Here is a 21,754-nt window from a genome sequence, read left to right as displayed (position 1 = left end):
ACACGCCCCCCAACACTGTTCTCTGTTTTACAGCTGTTTCTACATTCCTGATATGTTAAAACAAAAAAAAACATTTAACACCCCCTGTTTGCCAACCCTGATAAAAAAGGAATTCTCCGAGCATTTGCAGTTTCTCATTTTAAACTCACTTAGATTATGGCAACATCGTGACTACAAGAATAAAATGGAGGTTGCTTCTGCTGCCCTAATGCTAAACTCACCTGGGAAGAAGCACCATTTCCTTTTAGAAAAGGATAATATATTTTAAAAGTAGAAAGAATAAAATGAGCATCTCTAACCATGTGCATGCCCAGTTGGCTGCCCCCGACTATAAAATGTTTTTAAAAATAAGAAGAAAGGATGTTGTGCTGGGCCCTAGCATTCCCATGGTGGCCTTGCTGCTGACGTCATTGCTCTGGGTGATTATTTGGGGCCCACAGGGCTACGGGCCCAGGACTTTGGCCCTGAGGTCCAGCCTTGTCTGCACCACTGCCTGTGGCCCTAGAGGTTCTGTTTAGCTGTCATGACCATTCCGTCTTGATAGATCTCTCCTCCATGAATTCGTCAATACCTTTTAAAAGCCATCTAAGCCCGTGGCAACCACCCCATGCTGTGACAGTGAATCCCATAAGTTAATGCTGCTTGGCGTGAAGAGGGATTTTCCTTTGTCTGTCATGAACCTACTGCCAATCAGAGGGATTGATAAGTATTATGAGAGAGGAGAAAAAACTGCGATCTCCTTTCTCCACAGCATACGTAACTTTATGAACCATGATCATGTTTCCCCTCAGTTGTCTTTTTCTAAACTAAAGAACACCAAATGCCTTAGCTTTTCCTCATAAGGAACATCTTCCAATCCCTTGATCATTTTGGTTGCCCTTTTCTGCATATTTTCTGCTCTACATAATCATTTTTGAGATGGGGCAGCCAGAACTGTACACAGTGTTCCCAATGGGACCACACCATTGATGTATAACATCAGCATTATGGTACTGGCCCTTTTGGGTAGGGAGGTAGTAGAAGAGAGGGGGAAAGAAGGAGTAGCAGGAGCTGTAGGGCAGGGAATGGAGATGCAGGCCAAGGGATGCATGCCTTGTGGCGCTTGGTGTTTGTCTTTTGAAGACTCCGGTATGCGGCAGGTGTGCCTAGGAGCTCGGCTCTGCCATAGATATTCATTTCGTATGTGTACTGCTTTATTTTGCAAAATCATGGCAAGCAAAACAAACAAAAACTTTCTATGATAGGAAGTTGGCGTGTTTCTGCAGCGGTTCCAGAGTTGGGACAGTCTTTGGGAAGCTTCTCCTCCAGCTGTCTGATGGACAGAGCATCTAGCAAATAGGAAACAAAGGGGAGTGGTGAAAGGGAGCCTTTCCAAGCTCCAGGCCTGGTCTGGGAGCTGAGAGGAAGCCCCTCTGCACTGGTATTGCTCTTCCAGGGGGCCTTGTCTATTAACCAGGAGGAGGAGCTGTCCAAAAATAAAGACTGCCCCATTCCCCTGAAAATGGAAATTTACAGTAAGGTCAAATGTTCCTTTTTGTAGCTTAAGTTGAGTCGTTCCTCTTCTTCTGCTACTGCAAACTGTCTGACGTACTAAGAAGATTAGGTATCAAGGTAATAAAATGTGCATTCTGCTCCTTCTGCTGACCTCTGCCTTGATCAGCAAGAAGATGTACTTGGGAGATGCATTTTCAGTGATGGGGCTGCCGATTTGGTAAATGACATGTTTAGGAAATAACACAGACTACTGTTCAAGAGGTCTGAAAGAAAACGGAAATCTATTTCCATTTAGGAGCTTTGGTTCCAGTTGAGTGACTTCCCTTAATATACTCTGTTAGTAATTAATCAATTAAATTACCACTCACTGCCACTTATGTGCTGCACTTTCCAAGTTGTTCCCAGCTCTTGCTGAGTCAACAGTCCTGTTCCCACGACTGTTGTGATTCATCCCTCTGCGTTTGATGAGTAAGTAAGATGACATCCATTTCTTGCAGGCAGCTCTAAGCGCTGCCAATGTCTGCTTATCGCTACTGTGGTTTTCAGTATCCTTTAGCATGGATGTGAAGTTTACTCTGGATATGCTGCAGATCAACACATTGATTGAAGTTTAGTTTTAAAAGTTTAACACCACTCTGTGAAGACTTCCAATCCCTTCAATGTTCACAGACTTCAGAATTCATAGAGTTTAAAAGAAATGTACTTCAATTCCTACCTTGCTTGTTCTTACTAACAAACCACTGTTACCCAGGTTCAGATGTCACAGAGAACTGTGGTTTGTTTAAAAAGTAGAAGCGAAAGCTTCCAATCTCCTTGTGGCTGCAAAAAAGCGGGGAGGTATGTATATGTGTGTAGGTGTGTGAGTCTAAGGTTTGCTGTGGTTCATTCATGTAACAGGAAAATATGGTTTCCTGTTATGCCTGAATTTGGCCACAGTAGGGATAGAAGAACATTTACTTACAACTCTGTGTTGTTTGGTGCTTCATGTAGGCAATTAATATTTAACATTTATTTCCTTATGGGGGTATGTGTTAAATAGGTTCATATATGTGTATACATTTCTATGATTTAACTCTATTACTCTGGCTTTTTGTTGGGTATATAATTAAATACAGCCATAAGGAGCAGAGCCTTTTTAGTGGTGGCTCCCAACTTGTGGAATGCTCTCCTCCTTGAGACATGCACTGCTGGTTTCCTTCTGTTCTTTAGGAAGGAAATGAAAACGTTTTTGTTTCCCCAGGCTTTTGGGGATTGTGATTTTAGTTTCCACCATGTTTTGTGTATTTTAGACATTAAAGTGTTATTTTATTATTTTAATATGATTTTGTCTGGAGTTTTTATCGTTAGCACCTTGGGCACCCACAATTGTGTGGAAAGGTGGGATAGAAATGCATTAAGTAGAATAAAAAATGCCGATAAACTTGCAGGTTTCCATAACCTCAAAAAATAATAATTCTGGGGAATTAAAAGGGAATCTGAGAGTTGGGGTTTTTGAATTATTTAAATGCCACCCACATTAAAAAAATAAATAATCCCATATGATTTAAAATACCCTTTTTGTATGTTTTAGAGGATTATCCCAGTGGGACATGGCTTGGAGATGAAAACAACCCTGAGATGCGGGTGCGTTGCCCCATCACGCCGGCAGACATGCTCCACATCAGCACCAACTGCCGGACTGCAGAGAAGATGGCGCTGACGCTGCTTGATTACCTCTTTCATCGGGAAATCCAGGCCATCTCCAACCTTTCAGGGCAGGGGAAGCATGGAAAGAAACAGCTAGACCCTCTCATGATTTATGGCATCCGTTGTGAGTATATGTCCCCTTTGGGGTTTGGATCTCTTGCCATAAGCACGCATTTTAAACATTGTTCTTGGACACAAAAATATTAGTAAAAAAGACAAATTGTTCTTGGATGGTTGAGAGAGGCAGATGAAGATAAATATGTAGCAGATAATGATTTCCCATTTCCTACTTTGTGGGGAGGGTTATATGTATCACTCAGTGTGTTCTTGCCAAGTATCGTGCTAAGTGCAGAGATACAGAGGGGATTTGCCAGGAGCCCTATCACAATAGGGACATCATGGCTTTTGTCTCCCAGATGTGCTGTGACATTTTGGAATCTGCATCAGTCCCACAGAAATCATTTTGGAAGATGCATCGGACTTGACTAGGAAGAAGATTGCAGCCAGTTGTCTCTTGCAAGTGAAGGGTGCCGTGGGCTTACCATTTGCATGACTGCAGTCTGGATCAAAGACTAGGAAAACTTGACATACCAGTTTCCCATTTGCTGTAATGGGGAGGCATCAGAAATTGATGGCTGTTCAGTGGGTTTATTTTGTAAATCCTGAAATCGGTGAAAATTACACTTAGAAGGATGTTCAGCTGCCCCAGATGATCAAATTCCAGCTTTGCAGTTCTGCAGATATTGGAAACTGGTTTGTTTTCTCTTACCTCCAGGCAGATGTTTTGCTAGCTTCTGTTTAAGGCAAGTTCCTTGTGGGCCAGTTAGAGTTGTAATGTTCTCGATGGCTCCCCTGTAGAAGCATCCCAAGTTCTGGTTTTGTTTCAGGGTGTCACTCTGAATTCATGTTAGCTTGCTGCTAGAGAACAAAGCAGGTGTAGCATACATTCCTGATGGAGAAAGTGATTGAAATAATAAAACTGAGCAGTAATAATAGCTGCATCTCCAAACGCAGATGTTGTACAAGTATTCATGATAGCTGCAGATTGGTCCTCTGTTTCTGATCAGCTCAAAACGGGGGGTGTATCTGGTCTGGTTCTTTTGGCTGCTGCATCTAAGCAGGACAAGCTCATTTAATTCTTGTTTTCCACGTGCATCATTTCAAAGATTGAATCATGTTGATGTTGAAATGCACAGGACTAGAGCAAATTTTGCTGCTGCTCATAAAAGTATATATTCCTCCACTTAAGGAAAAACATAAACTGACATACAGCTTCAATAAAGCCCTCTTAAGAGCTAATGTGCGTGCTTTTTTGCCCTGCTAGGGATGGATACTTAGGAGGTGGTTAACTGCTGCGAATTAAGAACAATGCAAAATCTAGTTGGGTTTGGGTTTACTGGGGTTCTTGGAATACTTTCAAATAATCAAGGGAAGAGAAGGATCTTGGTCTACAAAGAAGCGGCTGTTTCCTGTTAAAGCAACAAAGCAGCAATAATACTAAGCATTGAGTTAGCACATTGCAAACACTCAAAGCCCTCCACCCTTCTGTCCAATGATAGTATGTGTCTCCCTTGCCCCTTATTTACTGTATTCTCTCATTCCATGCTCCTGCATGTTGAAAGGAGGTGTAAAAGTTGGGATGGCTCCTTTCATATCTAGGGAAAAAGGGAAGCTACTGACTCAATTTACACATTACTCAAACCATGGCTTAGGAAATTTAATCCTGGTTTGGTGTCTAGATTGTCTGTAGACTGGCAAAAGAACCCATGAACAACCTATGGTTCTGGGTTTGCGTGTAACGGCAACTCATGGTTTAAACAATCTGGAGTTCACAACCTAATAACAAACCTTGGGTTTTCTTTTGGGGTTGTTCGTGGCCAAAAGATCATTGTTTGTTAGTATGGCCACATTCACCCATCACGACAACCCAGAATGCAACAACCCATACCATGGGTTAGCATTATGTGTGAACCAGGCCTCCCGTCTGCCATTCCCACCTGTCTTGTGAACTTGTATGTGTGTTAGGTTTGGGAGTAACACAAGAGTGCCAGCTTCCAGAAAACCTGGCACCAGGGGCTGGAAGGCTTCCTAATAGAACGTTCAGTTGGCACACCATTATTGTCAATGGCTGTGGGACATGTCTTAGCAATGGATCAAGTGAAAATAACACTTGGATGTTGTAGAAGTAGAAGCGTCCTTAGCTTTGCTTGATTGCCAGGATCCCCTTCTGTAACTGGGTTCTCTATGGACACCCTGACACACAGGATCCTTCCCTACAGACAGTACGAGCGGTATGTAGGTCAGCATGGCACCTTTGCCTAGAATAGCATTTCTGTGGCACTATTTCTAGCTCGCATGCTGAGTGAACATCACCATATGCCAGCCACACACCATGATTGCCAAAGATGTCTTTGAGTCAAGTCTCTTCTTTCAGCTTGTCAGTGGAAAGATTTTTGTCCCTTCCCTCCTTCTGGGAAAAGAGCCCCCAACCAAATCTGTATTTAATAGAAAATATTTTGAAAAGTATATAGTATTCTGAAGCCACACATTCCAAATGAAGGCAAATATGCTTATTAAAAATTCTTGATATACTGCATAAGCTTTCCCACAAAGCATTTATCTTTTGAGGTATATATTTTCGTTCGGTTGCTTGCTGTAATGGCAGTGGAGGTCGTGGAGAAAACATTTGGGGCAATTAATCAGTGTACTATGATTCAGGCAAACAGTATGGTTTTAAGCAGTACATTACATCAAGGATACTAAAATAAGGGGATTTTGGTGTGTGTGCATGTGTGTGAAATCTGATAGGCAGCAGTTAGGAGTGTCTTTGTAATTGCAAATGTAGCTTTGGATATTGTGCTATTTTACAATAACAGCTGCAGATCTGTGCCTTTAAAATGTCTAACCCGGATGTTTTAACATGGAAAGCCAGAGTGCCAACGAAGTGTTACTTATAGGTCTTGAAACTGGGGTATGTGAAGGGCCATCTGCTCCTACAGGAATCTCATTGTGCTCTGAGATCTGCCCCAGTGCTCCTTCTCCTGCTGCCCCCTCTTTTGGAGAGGCTGGCAACTGGAGATGGGGCTTTCTTGGTGGTGGTACCCCCAGTTGTGGAATGCTCTACTTCCCTGGTGCCTACTTTGTTAGCTTTCTCCTAGCCTCTTAGTGGAAAGTATTTTAATGCTGCTCTTGCTGTTGTATTACTGTTTACTGCTTTTTTCTCTTTATTTGCTGCCTTTTGGGGGTTTCTTGCCTGGTTTAATTGGCAGTTTTAATTATTTTGTTAGCGGCTTTGAAAGTCTATATGTTTGTAATGAAAGGCGGGATAAATTTAAATAAAATAAAATAATGCTCAGATAAGTATTCTACATTACAGGCAGAAATGTGGAAGTTGACATTTATGAACAATGCTACTACTGTTTCAGGAAAAGTTATTTGATAAAAGACTCTGGCCATTCCAGGAAGCTCTTAAAAGAACTCCTTGGCAACATGGATGATTTGATTGAATGCTTTCATTCATAATGATGGGCTGTGATATCATACTAGAGTGAATGCTTCATTTCAAATGACACTGCCGTCATAAAATGTCACTTGATTTGCACATGGCATACATCATTTGGAGATATAAATATAAATATTTTCCTGCAGTGGAAGAGGATATCCTTGGATGGGTTGCTCCTCCCATTTACTCTTACTCAACTTTTGAGTGCCCACCTGGGTGGGGGAGAAATCCTATTTGGGTTTCATTCCTCCCAGATCCAAGGCAGGATATTGGTGGTATCCTGCTGAGCTGTCCGTCTGTCTTAACTTCCTCCTTTCTTTACAAAGAAAAATATCCCCTCAAAAGTCCTTCAGACCAACCTATTTTTTCTTTAAATGGAAGAGAAAAAGGTGTGTGTGTGTGGGGGGGGGGAGACCCCAGAATCAGCAGTTGTTTCCTTTGCCAACTTCTGAGAAGAGCTCATACTCCCCCATGCCTAATAATTTCTGATGCAGCAAACGCACTCTCTTCTTGATAAAATAGGGCAAAATTCAGTGTTATCTTGCAGATAAAAGCTACAGCCAAGAAGGTGGCAGCAGAATTTTTCCACCATGCCTGCATGGCAAGAACACCAACCAGGGGAATATGGAATTCTGGCATATCTTTCCCTTGAGGGTGCATTTTCCATATTGGGAACTTTATGATTTCATGCTGATTCTTTGCTGGGCAGTTTATTCAAATATCTTTCAGTGGCATGAACTGTTTTCAGAACCGATAGCCAGGTATTATTAAGTGGAGGCTAAATCCTCCTGTGCTATGATGTTAGCTACCCATTGTTTCATTACATGATTTTGCTGATATGTGGGTGGTTTGAATGGCTGGAGGCTGAAAAACGAGTTGTTTCTTAAACAAACAAAAATACACCCCCACAAAGATCCCCCTCCCCACAGAACCCCATATAGATGGTGTGTGTGCTTGCAACTCAAGGCAATATATTGAAACTTGTTTATATTTATTTATCCTGCTATTTATTCATTTATTCAAAGCATGTTTACCTCACTATTTATCCAAGAAGGCTTACAGAGTGGCTTACAAATGTTGGTAGTAAGACAGTCCCTGTCCATCTAAATGATATGACACACAAGGAAATGGGTATGGGAGGGAAGAAGAAAAAAGCAGGCTCAGAAACCAGTTCTTAAAGCTCTTATAATATTCTTATAATGACCAGTTGGGATGGAATGTGTTTTTTCTGCAAGAGAGGCAAATACTTGGCAAGTACTCATATGGGTATATCCTTCTTGATTGCTTGATATAGTATCCTTCTTGATTGCTTTCTTTTTGCTAGAATGTTCACTTCAGTGTTCTTTCCCAGGCTGTGAAAACAGCCCTCTATTTGCCCACTATCTAGGCTCCTTGTTTGGATTTTGTAATGTAAGAATTCAGTCAGGATGAGCTAAAATGGTGATTGGGTGGAATATTCCTTTGACCCTACAGATGGGCTGCTTGTCTATCAGAGTCCTGTACATTAGGGGTGGACAGAAGGTAGATCTGCAGATGTTTTGGACTTCAGCTCCCAGCATTCCTGAGCATTGGCCATATTAGCGAGGGCTTCTGGGAGTTGAAGTCCAAAACATCTGGACTTCTACCTTAATTATTTTATTGTTTAAAAATTATTTTTAGGCCATCTTTAAGGGTAGAACTCTCTCAAGGCAGCATATGGGATAACAAACATACAAAAGTATTGTTGTTGTTCATTCATTAAGTCGTGTCCGACTCTTCATGACCCTATGGACCATAGCATGCCAGGCCTTCCTGTCCTCTGCTCTCTCCCGGAGTGTGCTCAACAAAAGTATACAAATAAGCAATAAATAAACATACAATAAAATACTATAACACTATAAAAATAGATAACACCAATAAGACCTCCAGCTCACAGACTATGGGAAGGTCAGTGAAAACCTGCAAAGAAGGGGCTTGATGAAATCCTGATGGAAGCTGATTCCAGATCACCTTCTGCCCACCTTTGCTGTACGTGCATAAGAATTTCTGTGGGATTTATTTCCAAATAGCTGAGATTGGGCTTGAAGCCTTAATTTGCAAAAATGGCTGAGGTCTTGAAAAGATCTCTCTTAATCTGGCCACTTGGGTTCTGCAAAGCTTACTTTGGCCCTGAGAGCTGTGCTTGCTCGGTCAAAGGCAAGGGGCCAGAACTGTGTTGGGAAGCTATTTGATCAGATTTTGGCCAGCATAGTGACCAGTCAGCCATGTTTCTTGTCTGGGAGACTTCAGTGGGAAGAAGCGAGTTAGGCTGAAGGCAAAGCTGGGGGTGAATTCTCAAATCAGGGATGTAAATTCTACAAATATGACATCAGTCTTATTTTCTGCTTTGTCTGTATTTTTGATTTACATGTAATTCTTATTAAGTCCTAAACATTTGTTGCACATTCCCCTCCACCAGAGCACTACTAATAAAAAGCTATTGATGCACAGGCTGTAAATCTTCATGTCCGTATTGCTGCTATTAATGTGAGGAGTTCTGCCGACTCCCTCGCTTTCCATGAAGCATCCCTGGACCAGGTGTTAAATCTGGAAACTGATGTGGTTCCTCATTACAGCCTCTGCTTGATGAACTGTAATGAGAAGCTGAGCCAAGCCAGAGGAAACAGGCATGCTTGCCATTTCTGAGCCGTACCGCTCATACATTTGTGCATGGAGCACTTGGATTCTATCTGCAGAACCAAAAATGAAAGCTGTTCTGATGTTGAATTTGCTATCTTCTTTTAATCAAATGCTCATTAGCATCCTTGACCGACTTGTCAAGCAAATCTCTGTTTTGCTCACAGCAGATGATGAGCTGTTTAAGGTTACTTTCTCTTAGGCTGAATAATACAATAAAAAATATAATCCTGCTTCTGCTACTACTCCTACTGCGTATCACCACCACCATCAAAATATTTTTTTGAGAACAGGAGCACATGCGATTAAACCTGGTTGCCCAGATATATGGATGTTGAACACACTTCAAATAAATGTTGACCTTTAATTGGCATTACAGTTCTAGGAAAACAGGTCATTTCAAGGTTGTTTGGATCTGTGCAGAACCATTTCAGATATTAGAGACTTAGATATTAGAGACTTAATTTTTCAACTGTTTTCTCTCCAACTCCCTGTGACCTAGTTTCGAAGGACCACAATTTGGTCACCCCGGTGAGTGCTCCACTGTCCTTTGGCAAGTTTGACATGTCCCAGGCTTCTTTCCAATCTTGGAGGTAGAGAGGGGGGCGGGGTTTGCCTCCCAGTTGGACTTTGCTTCAGAGGCACTCCAGAGGTACTCCATTGCTTCGGAGGCACTCTGCGTTATTCTGTTTTAGATTTTATTTTTATCTACATTTTGTATTTTATGTTTTTAATTTTTTATTTGTAAACCTTCCAGAGAACGTTTGTTGTTGGGCGGTATATAAATATTGAAAATAAATTAAAATTCTTTCATTTGCTGTCTGATCCACTGAACTGGTGCTGCCAGAATTGCGTGAGCATCTCCTCCTGCATTACAATAGTTCAGAATTCCATCTTTTTGCACGGTTTGAACTGCCCCTTCTTTGGATTTGGTGTAGTTCCCACTTTCCCCCTGGAACTTGCCAGTGATATGTGCCGCACATGTTATTATGGTGTCGTCTGCCTAACAAGTAGTACAAATGCTATGCTTCTATAAAAGTTTGAAAACAGACTGTTATTTTTCAGTCAGTTTTGCCATATATGAAACTTTACCCACCCAGCCACTGACTGTGTCTGGTTTTTTATTTACAATGAAACACTTGTACAGCCAAGTGGTGAAATATCCTTGGCGGTGTAGGTATACGTGTATCTTGAAAGGCACGGATTGGGTGATAGCTGGTTTAGATGCTCTCTCTTCCCTTGAAAGAGCCCCTCAAGGTATGGGTTCTTCCCCAGACACCTTACCCCCCCCCAATATGGTCATTGTTGAATGCCTTGTACGGTGCACTTACAAGAGATGTAAGTGGCTCTATCATAGCTTCCACTTATTTTACTTTTTATTTATTATTGCATTTATATCCCATCTTTATACCTCTTGCAAGGAACCCAAGGTGGCTTGCATGGTCCTCCTCCGTTTTATCCTCACAACAACCCTGTGAGGTAGGTTAGGCTGAGAGTCAGTGACTGGCTCAAAGTCACCCAGTGAGCTCCATGGCCAAGTGGGGACTAGAACATGGATCTTCCAAGTCCCAGTCTCTAACACTCTAACCACTACACCACACTGGCTCTCACTTAAAATTGTCCAGCTGTTATTTCAGCTCATATATGAGCGGGGCTTGGAGCACACGAATAAGAGCGAGTAGCAGAAAATCCTGTATAGACTTTGGATCATCCCACTTGCCTCTTGCCTGTCCTATCTTCTCATGCAGCAGAAGGTGAGAGACTGAGCTACAATTCTTCCTGGAACTTGACAGGATGGGTCTTTTCGTATTTATTTATTACATTACTATACCGCCCATTAGCTGACGCTCTCTAGGTGGTTCACAGAACAAAACTTAAAACCATAAAATAGAATAACATACTAAACATAATACAAAAACTGTAAGTTTGAAACAGAATAAAAGCAAAGTAAAAACCAAGATAAAAGCCAGCAGCAGTGCAAAGATCTAAAAACATGTTTTTTTTCAAACTGAAAGGACTAACAAGCCTGGGAGAATCACAATGTAGGTGCCTGATGGACCTGTCTGGGGAGAGCGATCCACAGTGCCAACAGTGAAAAGGCCCTCTCAGTGGCCACCCGCCTTACCTCATTTGGTAGGGGCACCCAGAGGAGGATCATTTTATTTTATGTATGTATTTTATTACATTTATTATTATTTTATTACATTTTATTACTGTGTTCATAAAGCACTGTAATAATATAATCATAATGGCCAGTCGCTGCTAACAATTTCAGTGCCCTATTTTGGACCAGACCTTTCTTCTGCTTGCAGTTCCTTCCTTTCCCTGTGGGAGAGCAGGTGGGAAAGAAGTGGTGGCTGAGTTTGTTTGTAACCTGGTTTGCTCCAAATCTTAACGGCTGTTGCGGCTGTCTGGCACGTGATTTTTCTCTTACAGGGTTTAGAAGTCAGAAGGCATCCCTGGAATCACTTAATCCTTGTTGTCACTGAGAGAGGAAAAACAGTCTCACTGTTGAATGCAAGCTGCTGCCTCGCGTGAGAATTAATGTACAGCTCATCTGGAAAATGCATTGCATGATTCAAGGAAATTGATGAGTTCATGAACACTCATAAACTGAATTCCAGAATGCTGCATTGCCCATGCTTTTCAGACACACTTTCATTCTCATACACATACTCTCCCTCTTGTGTTCTGAAAGAGTTAAACCATCAAGAGCTGGATCTGATGCTGCCATTGTTGGCAAATTGTAAATAAATTCATGCAGCCATTGGGTTTCTGTCACGCCAGGGCTTTCCAAACCCACAAGCTCCTTTGGAAGGGGAGACATTTTCATTGTTGATTCCTAAGTTAGTTTTTCTTGGCGGCACATGGGATGGCATTTGCCATCCAGCTGGAATTCTGTGATGCTGTGGAAAAGAGCTTATGTAACAGGATGTCTCAGGAAGGCTTTTACATTTTTAAAATATATATTTATGGAGGGGGGGAGAGAGAGAGAGAGAGAGAGAGAGAGAGAATAAATGCACACACAAATTAGGGGTGTTGTATGTGGAAAGCTGTCTGTCAGTTCTTTCCATCTACAAATTCTGGTATGTTGAAAGTGAATCATACTTAAAAAGATAAACTTAAAAAGCAGGATAGTTTTTGTTTATTAATTTATTGCTCCAGGCTGGAAAGCCATAAATGCAAGAGTGTGTAAGTTGCAGACAGCATATTCTCATGATCAGAGAAAGAGTAACATTTGCTCACAGGTGATCCAGATGTCAGACTTCAGTTTCAAGCTTTAGTTTACCCTCTATAGAATAAACAGGTCAGTGGTTTGGGGTTTTTCTCATGAAGAATGAGGTGTGCAATAAATACCAGTGATAAGGTTGCCAGATGCATGTTTTGTTTTTGATTGAGAACATTGTAAGGTGCAACTAGATGAGAGAGTGGGAGATGCATAGTTGGATCTCCCACAATTAAAAAAAAAATGTTTCAGCAGGCAACTGGGATTGGGACTGATGTGCTATGGAAAGGAGAACTAACCCTTTTGTCCCAGATGGCTTTCCCAATTAAAATTGCTCTCAGCTGCTTTTTATCCCATGGGTATCTGTCTGTTATTTCGCTCAGGAGTAGGGTCCTGATCTGATTTGGAAGCCCTCGCTTGTTGACTATGCTAGGTATCCTGAAAACTTTCAGAACATTCTCTCATTGCTGCCAGGATAATATCTATTTATAGCGTTATGATAAAATAGTTTTATCTACACAATGGTTAAAACAAACTTCTGGATCATTTCCTGCTGGAAGAAAAAGTAAGTGGACTGGAGCGGCAACTGTCGACCCTCCGGGGAATAAGAGAACACGAAGAGTTCTTAGACAGAACGGGGGAACTACAGCAGCAAAGGGAAGACCAGAAGCTTGAAGAGCAACAGCAAGATGAGGCAGAAGTGGAAATGGTGAGGTAAAGAAAAATGGAGTAGAGGATAGTCCTTGGAAAAGGGTGACAGTTAGGAGAAGAAGAACTAGACGCCACTCTGCACCAGTGGAAGCAGTGGAGCTGTGGAACCGATTCCAGGTACTTGCGGATGAGACTGGAGGACAGCCAGCAGAGGAAGAATCACAGGGGAACCTACATGAGAGTGAGCAAGAGGCTGAAGGTCAGTCAAACAGGCGATGAAACCCAGGCCTACAACAACAGGAAGAGAAGAGTGGTAGTAGCGGGAGACTCCTTGCTGCGTGGGATCAAGACCCAAGTATGTCGCGAAGACCCGTGGACTCGCCAGGTATGTTGTCTCCTGGGAGGACGGATTAGAGACGTGACCGAAAGGTTGCCTGCACTCATAAAGCCCACTGACCGGTATCCCTTTTGTCTCATCCATGTGGGAACAAATGATACCGCCAAGCAGAGCTATGAAGAAATCACATCAGACTTTGAAGCTTTGGGAAGGAAAATCAAGAACTTTGGGGCCCAGATAGTTTTCTCATCCATCCTTCCAGTAGTTAGAAGAGGGATAGAAAGGGAACAAAAAATAGTCCGGGTGAGTGACTGGCTACGAAGGTGGTGCCGACAAGAGAGATTTGGATTCTGGGACCACGGGCTATACTTCCTGGAAGATGCGCTGTTGGCAAGGGACGGGTTGCACCTCACAAAGGATGGGAAGAATGTGTTTGGCCACAACATGAAGAACTTCATCAGGAGGGCTTTAAACTGAATCCTACGGGGAAGGGAGATGTAAAGTTGGGGATAACAATGGACGTAGGCTCATGCACTGCAACAGAGAGAACAGCTCTAATAGCGCCCAATAATAGTCTTCAGACACATGTAGGAAGAAAGCCAGACTATGAAGCACATGGTTTTCGATGTCTATATACTAATACCCAGAGTATGGGAAACAAACAGAACGAACTTGAACTCTTAATACAAGAGGGAAATTATGACTTGTTAGGTATAACTGAGACTTGGTGGGATGACTCTCATGACTGGAATACAGCAATTGAAGGATATAACTTGTTCAAAAAGAACAGGAGGAACAGAAAGGGAGGTGGGGTTGCACTGTATGTGAAAAATACCTATCTCTGCACAGAAATACAGGAGGATGAGCTTGGTAGCCCCATCGAGAACATCTGGATCAAAATAAATGGAGCAAAGAATAAAAGGAACCTGGTGGTCAGAGTCTACTACCGGTCACCCAACCAAGGAGAAGACAAGGATGAAACTTTTGAAAAGCAAATAGCCAATGTTTTAAGGAAGCATGATGTAGTAGTAATGGGGGACTTCAATTTCCCCGATATTTGTTGGGAGACAAATTCTGCAAAACATGGCCCCTCCAGGAAATTCCTGACTTGTGTGGCAGATAACTTCCTCCTACAGAAAGTAGAGGAGGGAACTGGAGGATTGGCTATCCTTGACTTGATCCTAACCAACAGAGATGACTTAGTGAATAAAGTAGCAGTTACAGGAACTCAGGGGGAAAGTGACTGTATTGTACTTGAGTTCTTGGTTCTAAAGGAAGCAAAAGCCGAGTGTAGTGAAACGCGTACCCTGGATTTTAGGAAAGCTGATTTTAATAAACTCAGAACAATGATCAGTAAGGTCCCATGGCAAGCGACGCTAATGAGAAAAGGAGTCCAAGATGGGTGGGAGCTTTAAAAAAGGAAATTCTCAAGGCACAATCACAAACAATTCCAACAAGAAGAAAAGGTGGAAGACAACAGAAGAAACCAATGTGGCTTCACAAAAAGCTGAGAGATGACCTGAAAACATAAAAGGACACTTAAAGGAGGTGGAAAGAAGGCCAAGCAACAAAGGAAGAGTACAGGCAGGTAGCACAGAATTGCAGGGATGGAGTCAGGAAGGCTAAAGCTGAGAACGAGGTGAGCTTAGCGAGGGATGCTAAAAACAGCAAAAAGGCTTTCTTCAGCTATGTGCATAGTAAAAGGCAGAGGAAAGAAATGGTGGTTCAGCTATTAAATAAGGATGGCAAAATGATAACAGATGACAAAGAAAAGGCAGAGGTGCTCAATTCCTACTTTGGCTCAGTCTTCTCCCAAAAGAGGGTCTAGGAGCCCCCTGGCAAAGGCGAAGTACAGGCTGAAGGGGCAGGATTGCAGCTTGAGATCGATAGGCATATGGTTAAGGAACACCTCATTACTTTGAAAGAGTTCAAATCTCCAGGGCCAGATTAACTGCATCCTAGAGTAATAAAGGAACTGGCAGAAGAACTCTCAGAACCGCTGTCTATTCTCTTTGAGAAATCATGGAGGATGGGGGAAGTGCCAGATGACTGGAGGAGGGCTCATGTTGTCCTTCTCTTCAAAAAGGGTAAAAAGGAAGAACCTGGGAACTACAGACCAGTCAGTCTGACATCAATCCCTGGGAAAATTCTGGAGCAGATGATAAAGCAATCGGTCTGTAAGCACCTTGAAAACAATGCCGTGATTACTCAAAGCCAACATGGATTTGTCAAGAACAAGTCCTGCCAGACAAATCTGATCTCATTTCTTGATCAAGTAACCTCCCTTGTAGACCGTGGGAATGCTGTAGACATCATATACCTTGACTTCAGCAAAGCTTTCGACCAAGTGCCCCATGATATCCTGATGAGCAAACTAGCTCAAAGTGGGCTAGATGAAACAACGATCCGATGGATCCACAGTTGGCTACAGAATCGGACTCAAAGAGTGCTTATCAATGGGACCTTCTCCAACTGGGGAGAGGTAACGAGTGGGGTACCGCAGGGCTCAGTCCTGAGCCCAGTGCTCTTCAATATTTTTATTAATGACTTGGAGGAGGAGGTGCAGGGAATGCTGATCCAATTTGCAGATGACACAAAATTGGGCAGGATAGCTAATACTTTGGAAGACAGAAACAGAGTTCAAAGTGATCTGGATAGACTGGAGCGCTGGGCAGAAAACAACAGAATGACATTTAATAGGGATACATGCCAAGTTCTGCACCTAGGAAAAAGAAACCAAATGCACAGTTACAAGATGGGGGATACGTGGCTCAACAACACTACAAGTGAGAAGGATCTTGGAATGGGTGTAGATCACAAGCTGAATATGAGCCAACAATGTGATGTTGCTGCAAAAAAGGCCAGTGCTCTTTTGGGCTGCATTAATAGAAGCATAGCTTCCAAATCCCGGGAAATACTAGTTCCCCTCTACTCAGCACTGGTTAGGCCTCATCTGGAGTACTGTGTCCAGTTCTGCACACTTTAAGAAGGATGCAGACAAACTGCAGAAGGTTCAGAGGAGGGCAACAAAGATGATCAGGGGACTGGAAACAAAGCCCTATGAAGAGAGATGGAAAGAACTGGGCATGTTTAGCCTTGAGAAGAGAAGACTGAGGGGAGATATGATAGCGCTCTTCAAGGACTTGAAAGGTTGTCACAGATAGGAAGGCCAGGATCTCTTCTCGATCATCCCAGAGTGCAGGACACAGAATAATGGGCTCAAGTGACAGGAAGCCAGATTCCAGCTGAACATCAGGAGAAACTTCCTGACTGTTAGAGCAATACGACAATGGAACCAATGACCTAGGGAGGCGGTGGGCTCTCCCACACTGGAGGCATTCAAGACGAGGCTGGACAGCCATCTGTCAGGGATGCTCTGATTCGGATTCCTGCATTGAGCAGGGGGTTGGACTCGATGGCCTTGTAGGCCCCTTCCAACCCTACTATTCTATGATTCGATGATTCGATGAGTCTGTGATTTGGTTTGCATTGTGTTGTATGTTCCTTAGCAGAATGCGCATTGAAAATCAGTTTTTACGGAAAGAAATCCCTTTGAAAAATAGCTAATGTTGGCTTGCTGTATTTATCTATAGGTTTTATTTTATTGGGACTTTTCACCATTTCATTAAAAGATCTGTTTTGAGTGCAATGCTTTCCAATTATGTTGCCCCCTAATTGATTGAAACATGCACTCTATTCACAGCTCAAAGATAAAACATAGCGCTCTTTTGCTTACATTAAAAAAGATTTTCACCAAATATTATCTAATGATGGTTCTGATCCCTTTTCCCTGATGCTGAATACTCTGTCAGATGATCACCATCTCTGTTGTTCTCCCCTACATAGCTTTACATTGTGAGAGTTGCAGGGAAATAATAAACCTGTCCCTTTTTTCCTGCAGAGTTTTCTATTTTGCTTCTCCATATTCTTGAAAATTCACAGGACGTCTCCAAAATAACTCCGATATCTTTGCTTCTCCAAACAATGTCTGTGTATGCAGGTTTCTTGACTTGGCCCCCATGCCACAGCAGCTTCTCAAACTGATGCACATTATAGGCCCTTGGCTGGCACATTCGTATCGACAGCTTCCATGCATAAAAACATGCACAGTATTGCCAGTTACAACATAACCTCCATTCCAGTTGGCTCTTTTTCCTTGAAGTGCAAGCTCATGTGCAGTTTGAGAAGGGGAGAAAAGCAAAGTTGGATCTGCAAGCCTGTGTACATAGACCATCCTGGGAAGTGCTGGCTACAAGCTCCAAAAATCATTGTTTTTCTAGTTTATATAGTGCATTTGGCTTTGCCCATATTCATCTAGCTTACTTATGGATGGGAATCCACAACGGTATGCGCATTCAACCAAGACAGCAGTGCTGACGGACATCCATGCTCAGCTGTGCGATAGGTTGCACAGTCAGCCTCTGTTTTTCTCCTTCCCTGTTTAGCTTGCACAACAATTTCCACACCCCGCTGCTGATTATCTCCCCTTCTCCTTGGAAAGTAAATTTGGGTAGAAGGCTTGGAATTATTGTCCACACTAGTAGAACCCCAGAATCCATGTCATGAATTGAAACGGATGGATTACTGCTGAGTTCCTTGTCAATGGAAAGGAGTGTAGTATTCGATAGGTTAGGTACATAATGACAGTTATATCATCTCTTTAGAACTCTTACTTCCTTGAGAGTGAGTGCTTGAAGTAGGATTGCTGAGGGGATTTATGAGTCTCCTCCACCCATCTCAATCTCAGTTTGAAACTGACAAGCCTTCTTGGACATCACATCTGGCGTCCTTGGTTCAATGCCTCTACATGCAGCAACATCTGGAATTTCTCTGTGGTTTCACTGAAACTTCTGGTTCCTCTTCTTTGCCCTGATCTTTGGACTGGCAGATATTTTTATCCTCCTAGCACTATGGTTAGTGGACTCCACAGTGCAGCCCTAATTTAGGAATGGTCAGGTTTGCTTTCCTTCAGCCCCTCACTCCTTCCTGGTGGTTTGGGTCAGCTAGTAAGTCATATAACATGCTTGGTTTATCATGGGCATTTTGTGCGCTCACTGCCACCCCTACATTTCCTCCTGCTCCTCGGAGCCCCGGTTCTAAAGTCATCCTGTGAACACCCATTTGTAGAAATGTTGGAGAAGAACAGGTTTTGCACATAGTTGGTCTAGGGATGTAACTGAGAGGAAGCTTAGATTTCTGTTGATTCCTCTCATGGCATTGCCGCTGAAGAGTGTTCCTTTTAAGTATAAAATATAATCAAACACAATGTACAAGGAGATCATAGAATCATAGAATAGTAGGGTTGGAAGGGGCCTACAAGGCCATCGAGTCCACCCCCCTGCTCAATGCAGGAATCCAAGTCAGAGCATCCCTGACAGATGGCTGTCCAGCCTCGTCTTGAATGCCTCCAGTGTGGGAGAGCCCACCACCTCCCTAGGTCATTGGTTCCATTGTCGTATTGCTCTAACAGTCAGGAAGTTTCTCCTGATGTTCAGCCAGAATCTGGCTTCCTGTCACTTGAGCCCATTAATCCATGTCCTGCACTCTGGGATGATCAAGAAGAGATCCTGGCCTTCTTCTCTGTGACAACTTTCAAGTACTTGAAGAGTGCTATCATATCTCCCCTCAGTCTCCTCTTCTCAAGGCTAAACAAGCCCAGTTCTTTCAGTCTCTCTTCATAGGGCTTTGTTTCCAGTCCCCTGATCATCTTCGTTGCCCTCCTCTGAACCCTCTGCAGTTTGTCTGCATCCTTCTTAAAGTGTGGTGCCCAGAACTGGACACAGTACTCCAGATGAGGTCTAACCAGTGCTGAGTAGAGGGGAACTAGTACTTCCTGGGATTTGGAAGCTATGCTTCTATTAATGCAGCCCAAAAGAGCACTGGCCTTTTTTGCAGCCACATCACATTGTTGGCTCATATTCAGCTTGTGATCTACAACCATTCCAAGATGCTTCTCGCTTGTAGTGTTGTTGAGCCACGTATCCCCCATCTTGTAACTGTGCATTTGGTTTCTTTTTCCTAGGTGCAGAACTTGGCATGTATCCCTATTAAATGTCATTCTGTTGTTTTCTGCCCAGCGCTCCAGTCTATCCAGATCACTTTGAATTCTGTTTCTGTCTTCCAAAGTATTAGCTATCCCACCCAATTTTGTGTCATCTGCAAATTGGATCAGCATTCCCTGCACCTCCTCCTCCAAGTCATTAATAAAAATACTGAAGAGCACTGGGCTCAGGACTGAGCCCTGCGGTACCCCACTCGTTACCTCTCCCCAGTTGGAGAAGGTCCCATTGATAAGCACTCTTTGAGTCCGATTCTGTAGCCAACTGTGGATCCATCGGATCGTTGTTTCATCTAGCCCACTTTGAGCTAGTTTGCTTATCAGGATATCATGGGGCACTTGGTCGAAAGCTTTGCTGAAGTCAAGGTATATGATGTCTACAGCATTCCCACGGTCTACAAGGGAGGTTACTTGATCAAGAAATGAGATCAGATTTGTCTGGCAGGACTTGTTCTTGACAAATCCATGTTGGCTTTGAGTAATCACGGCATTGTTTTCAAGGTGCTTACAGACCGATTGCTTTATCATCTGCTCCAGAATTTTCCCAGGGATAGATGTCAGACTGACTGGTCTGTAGTTCCCAGGTTCTTCCTTTTTACCCTTTTTGAAGAGAGGGACAACATGAGCCCTCCTCCAGTCATCTGGCACTTCCCCCATCCTCCATGATTTCTCAAAGAGAATAGACAGCGGTTCTGAGAGTTCTTCTGCCAGTTCCTTTATTACTCTAGGATGCAATTCATCTGGCCCTGGAGATTTGAACTCATTCAAAGTAATGAGGTGTTCCTTGACCATATGCCTATCGATCTCAAGCTGCAATCCTGCCCCTTCAGCCTGTACTTCGCCTTTGCCAGGGGGCTCCTAGACCCTCTTTTGGGAGAAGACTGAGCCAAAGTAGGAATTGAGCACCTCTGCCTTTTCTTTGTCATCTGTTATCATTTTGCCATCCTTATTTAATAGCTGAACCACCATTTCTGTCCTCTGCCTTTTACTATGCACGTAGCTGAAGAAAGCCTTTTTGCTGTTTTTAGCATCCCTCGCTAAGCTCAGCTCGTTCTCAGCTTTAGCCTTCCTGACGCCATCCCTGCAATTCTGTGCTACCTGCCTGTACTCTTCCTTTGTTGCTTGGCCTTCTTTCCACCTCCTTTAAGTGTCCTTTTATGTTTTCAGGTCATCTCTCAGCTTTTTGTGAAGCCACATTGGTTTCTTCTGTTGTCTTCCGCCTTTTCTTCTTGTTGGAATTGTTTGTAATTGTGCCTTGAGAATTTCCTTTTTAAAAGCTCCCACCCATCTTGGACTCCTTTTCTCGTTAGTGTCACTTGCCATGGGACCTTACTGATCATTGTTCTGAGTTTATTAAAATCAGCTTTCCTAAAATCCAGGGTACACGTTTGACTACATTCGGCTTTTGCTTCCCTTAGAACCAAAAACTCAAGTACAACATGGTCGCTTTCCCCCAGAGTTCCTGTAACTGCTAATTTATCCACTAAGTCATCTCTGTTGGTTAGGATGAAGTCAAGGATAGCCGATCCTCTAGTTCCTTCCTCTACTTTCTGTAGGAGGAAGTTATCTGCCACACAAGTCAGGAATTTCCTGGAGGGGCCATGTTTTGCAGAATTTGTTTGTCTCCCAACAAATATCGGGGAAATTGAAGTCCCCCATTACTACTACATCATGCTTCCTTAAAACATTGGCTATTTGCTTTTCAAAAGTTTCATCCTTGTCTTCTCCTTGGTTGGGTGGCCGGTAGTAGACTCTGACCGCCAGGTTCCTTTTATTCTTTGCTCCATTTATTTTGATCCAGATGTTCTTGATGGGGCTACCAAGCTCATCCTCCTGTATTTCTGTGCAGAGATAGGTATTTTTCACATACAGTGCAACCCCACCTCCCTTTCTGTTCCTCCTGTTCTTTTTGAACAAGTTATATCCTTCAATTGCTGTATTCCAGTCATGAGAGTCATCCCACCAAGTCTCAGTTATACCTATCAAGTCATAATTTCCCTCCTGTATTAAGAGTTCAAGTTCGTTCTGTTTGTTTCCCATACTCTGGGCATTAGTATATAGACATGGAAGACCATGTGCTTCATAGTCTGGCTTTCTTCCTACATGTGTCTGAAGACTATTATTGGGCGCTATTAGAGCTGTTCC

General features: G+C 42.9%; 1 protein-coding gene across 11 annotated transcripts in view; it reads left to right on the top strand.

Annotated features, from left to right (window-relative positions):
• Positions 1-21,754, top strand: part of BANP (BTG3 associated nuclear protein) — a 224,704-nt gene that overhangs the window by 75,836 nt on the left and 127,114 nt on the right. For 10 of the 11 annotated variants that reach the window (XR_014784712.1, XM_084812800.1, XM_084812798.1 and 7 more), the window contains exon 7: positions 3,065-3,304. Coding sequence is in view for 10 of the 11 variants with exons in the window: in XM_084812800.1 (XP_084668926.1) it covers positions 3,065-3,304 (240 nt within the window). In the remaining variant the exon portion in view is untranslated. The remainder of the gene's footprint in view (positions 1-3,064; positions 3,305-21,754) is intronic. The other variant, XM_084812799.1, reaches the window with a different exon arrangement.

Source organism: Heloderma suspectum, chromosome 8, assembly GCF_057233095.1.
Source record: "Heloderma suspectum isolate Gila_16-S chromosome 8, 16-S_ref, whole genome shotgun sequence".
In the NCBI taxonomy this organism is placed as follows: domain Eukaryota; kingdom Metazoa; phylum Chordata; class Lepidosauria; order Squamata; family Helodermatidae; genus Heloderma; species Heloderma suspectum.
The sequence above is the reverse complement of the archived record's forward strand: the minus strand, read 5'-3'. Positions and strand labels throughout refer to the sequence as shown.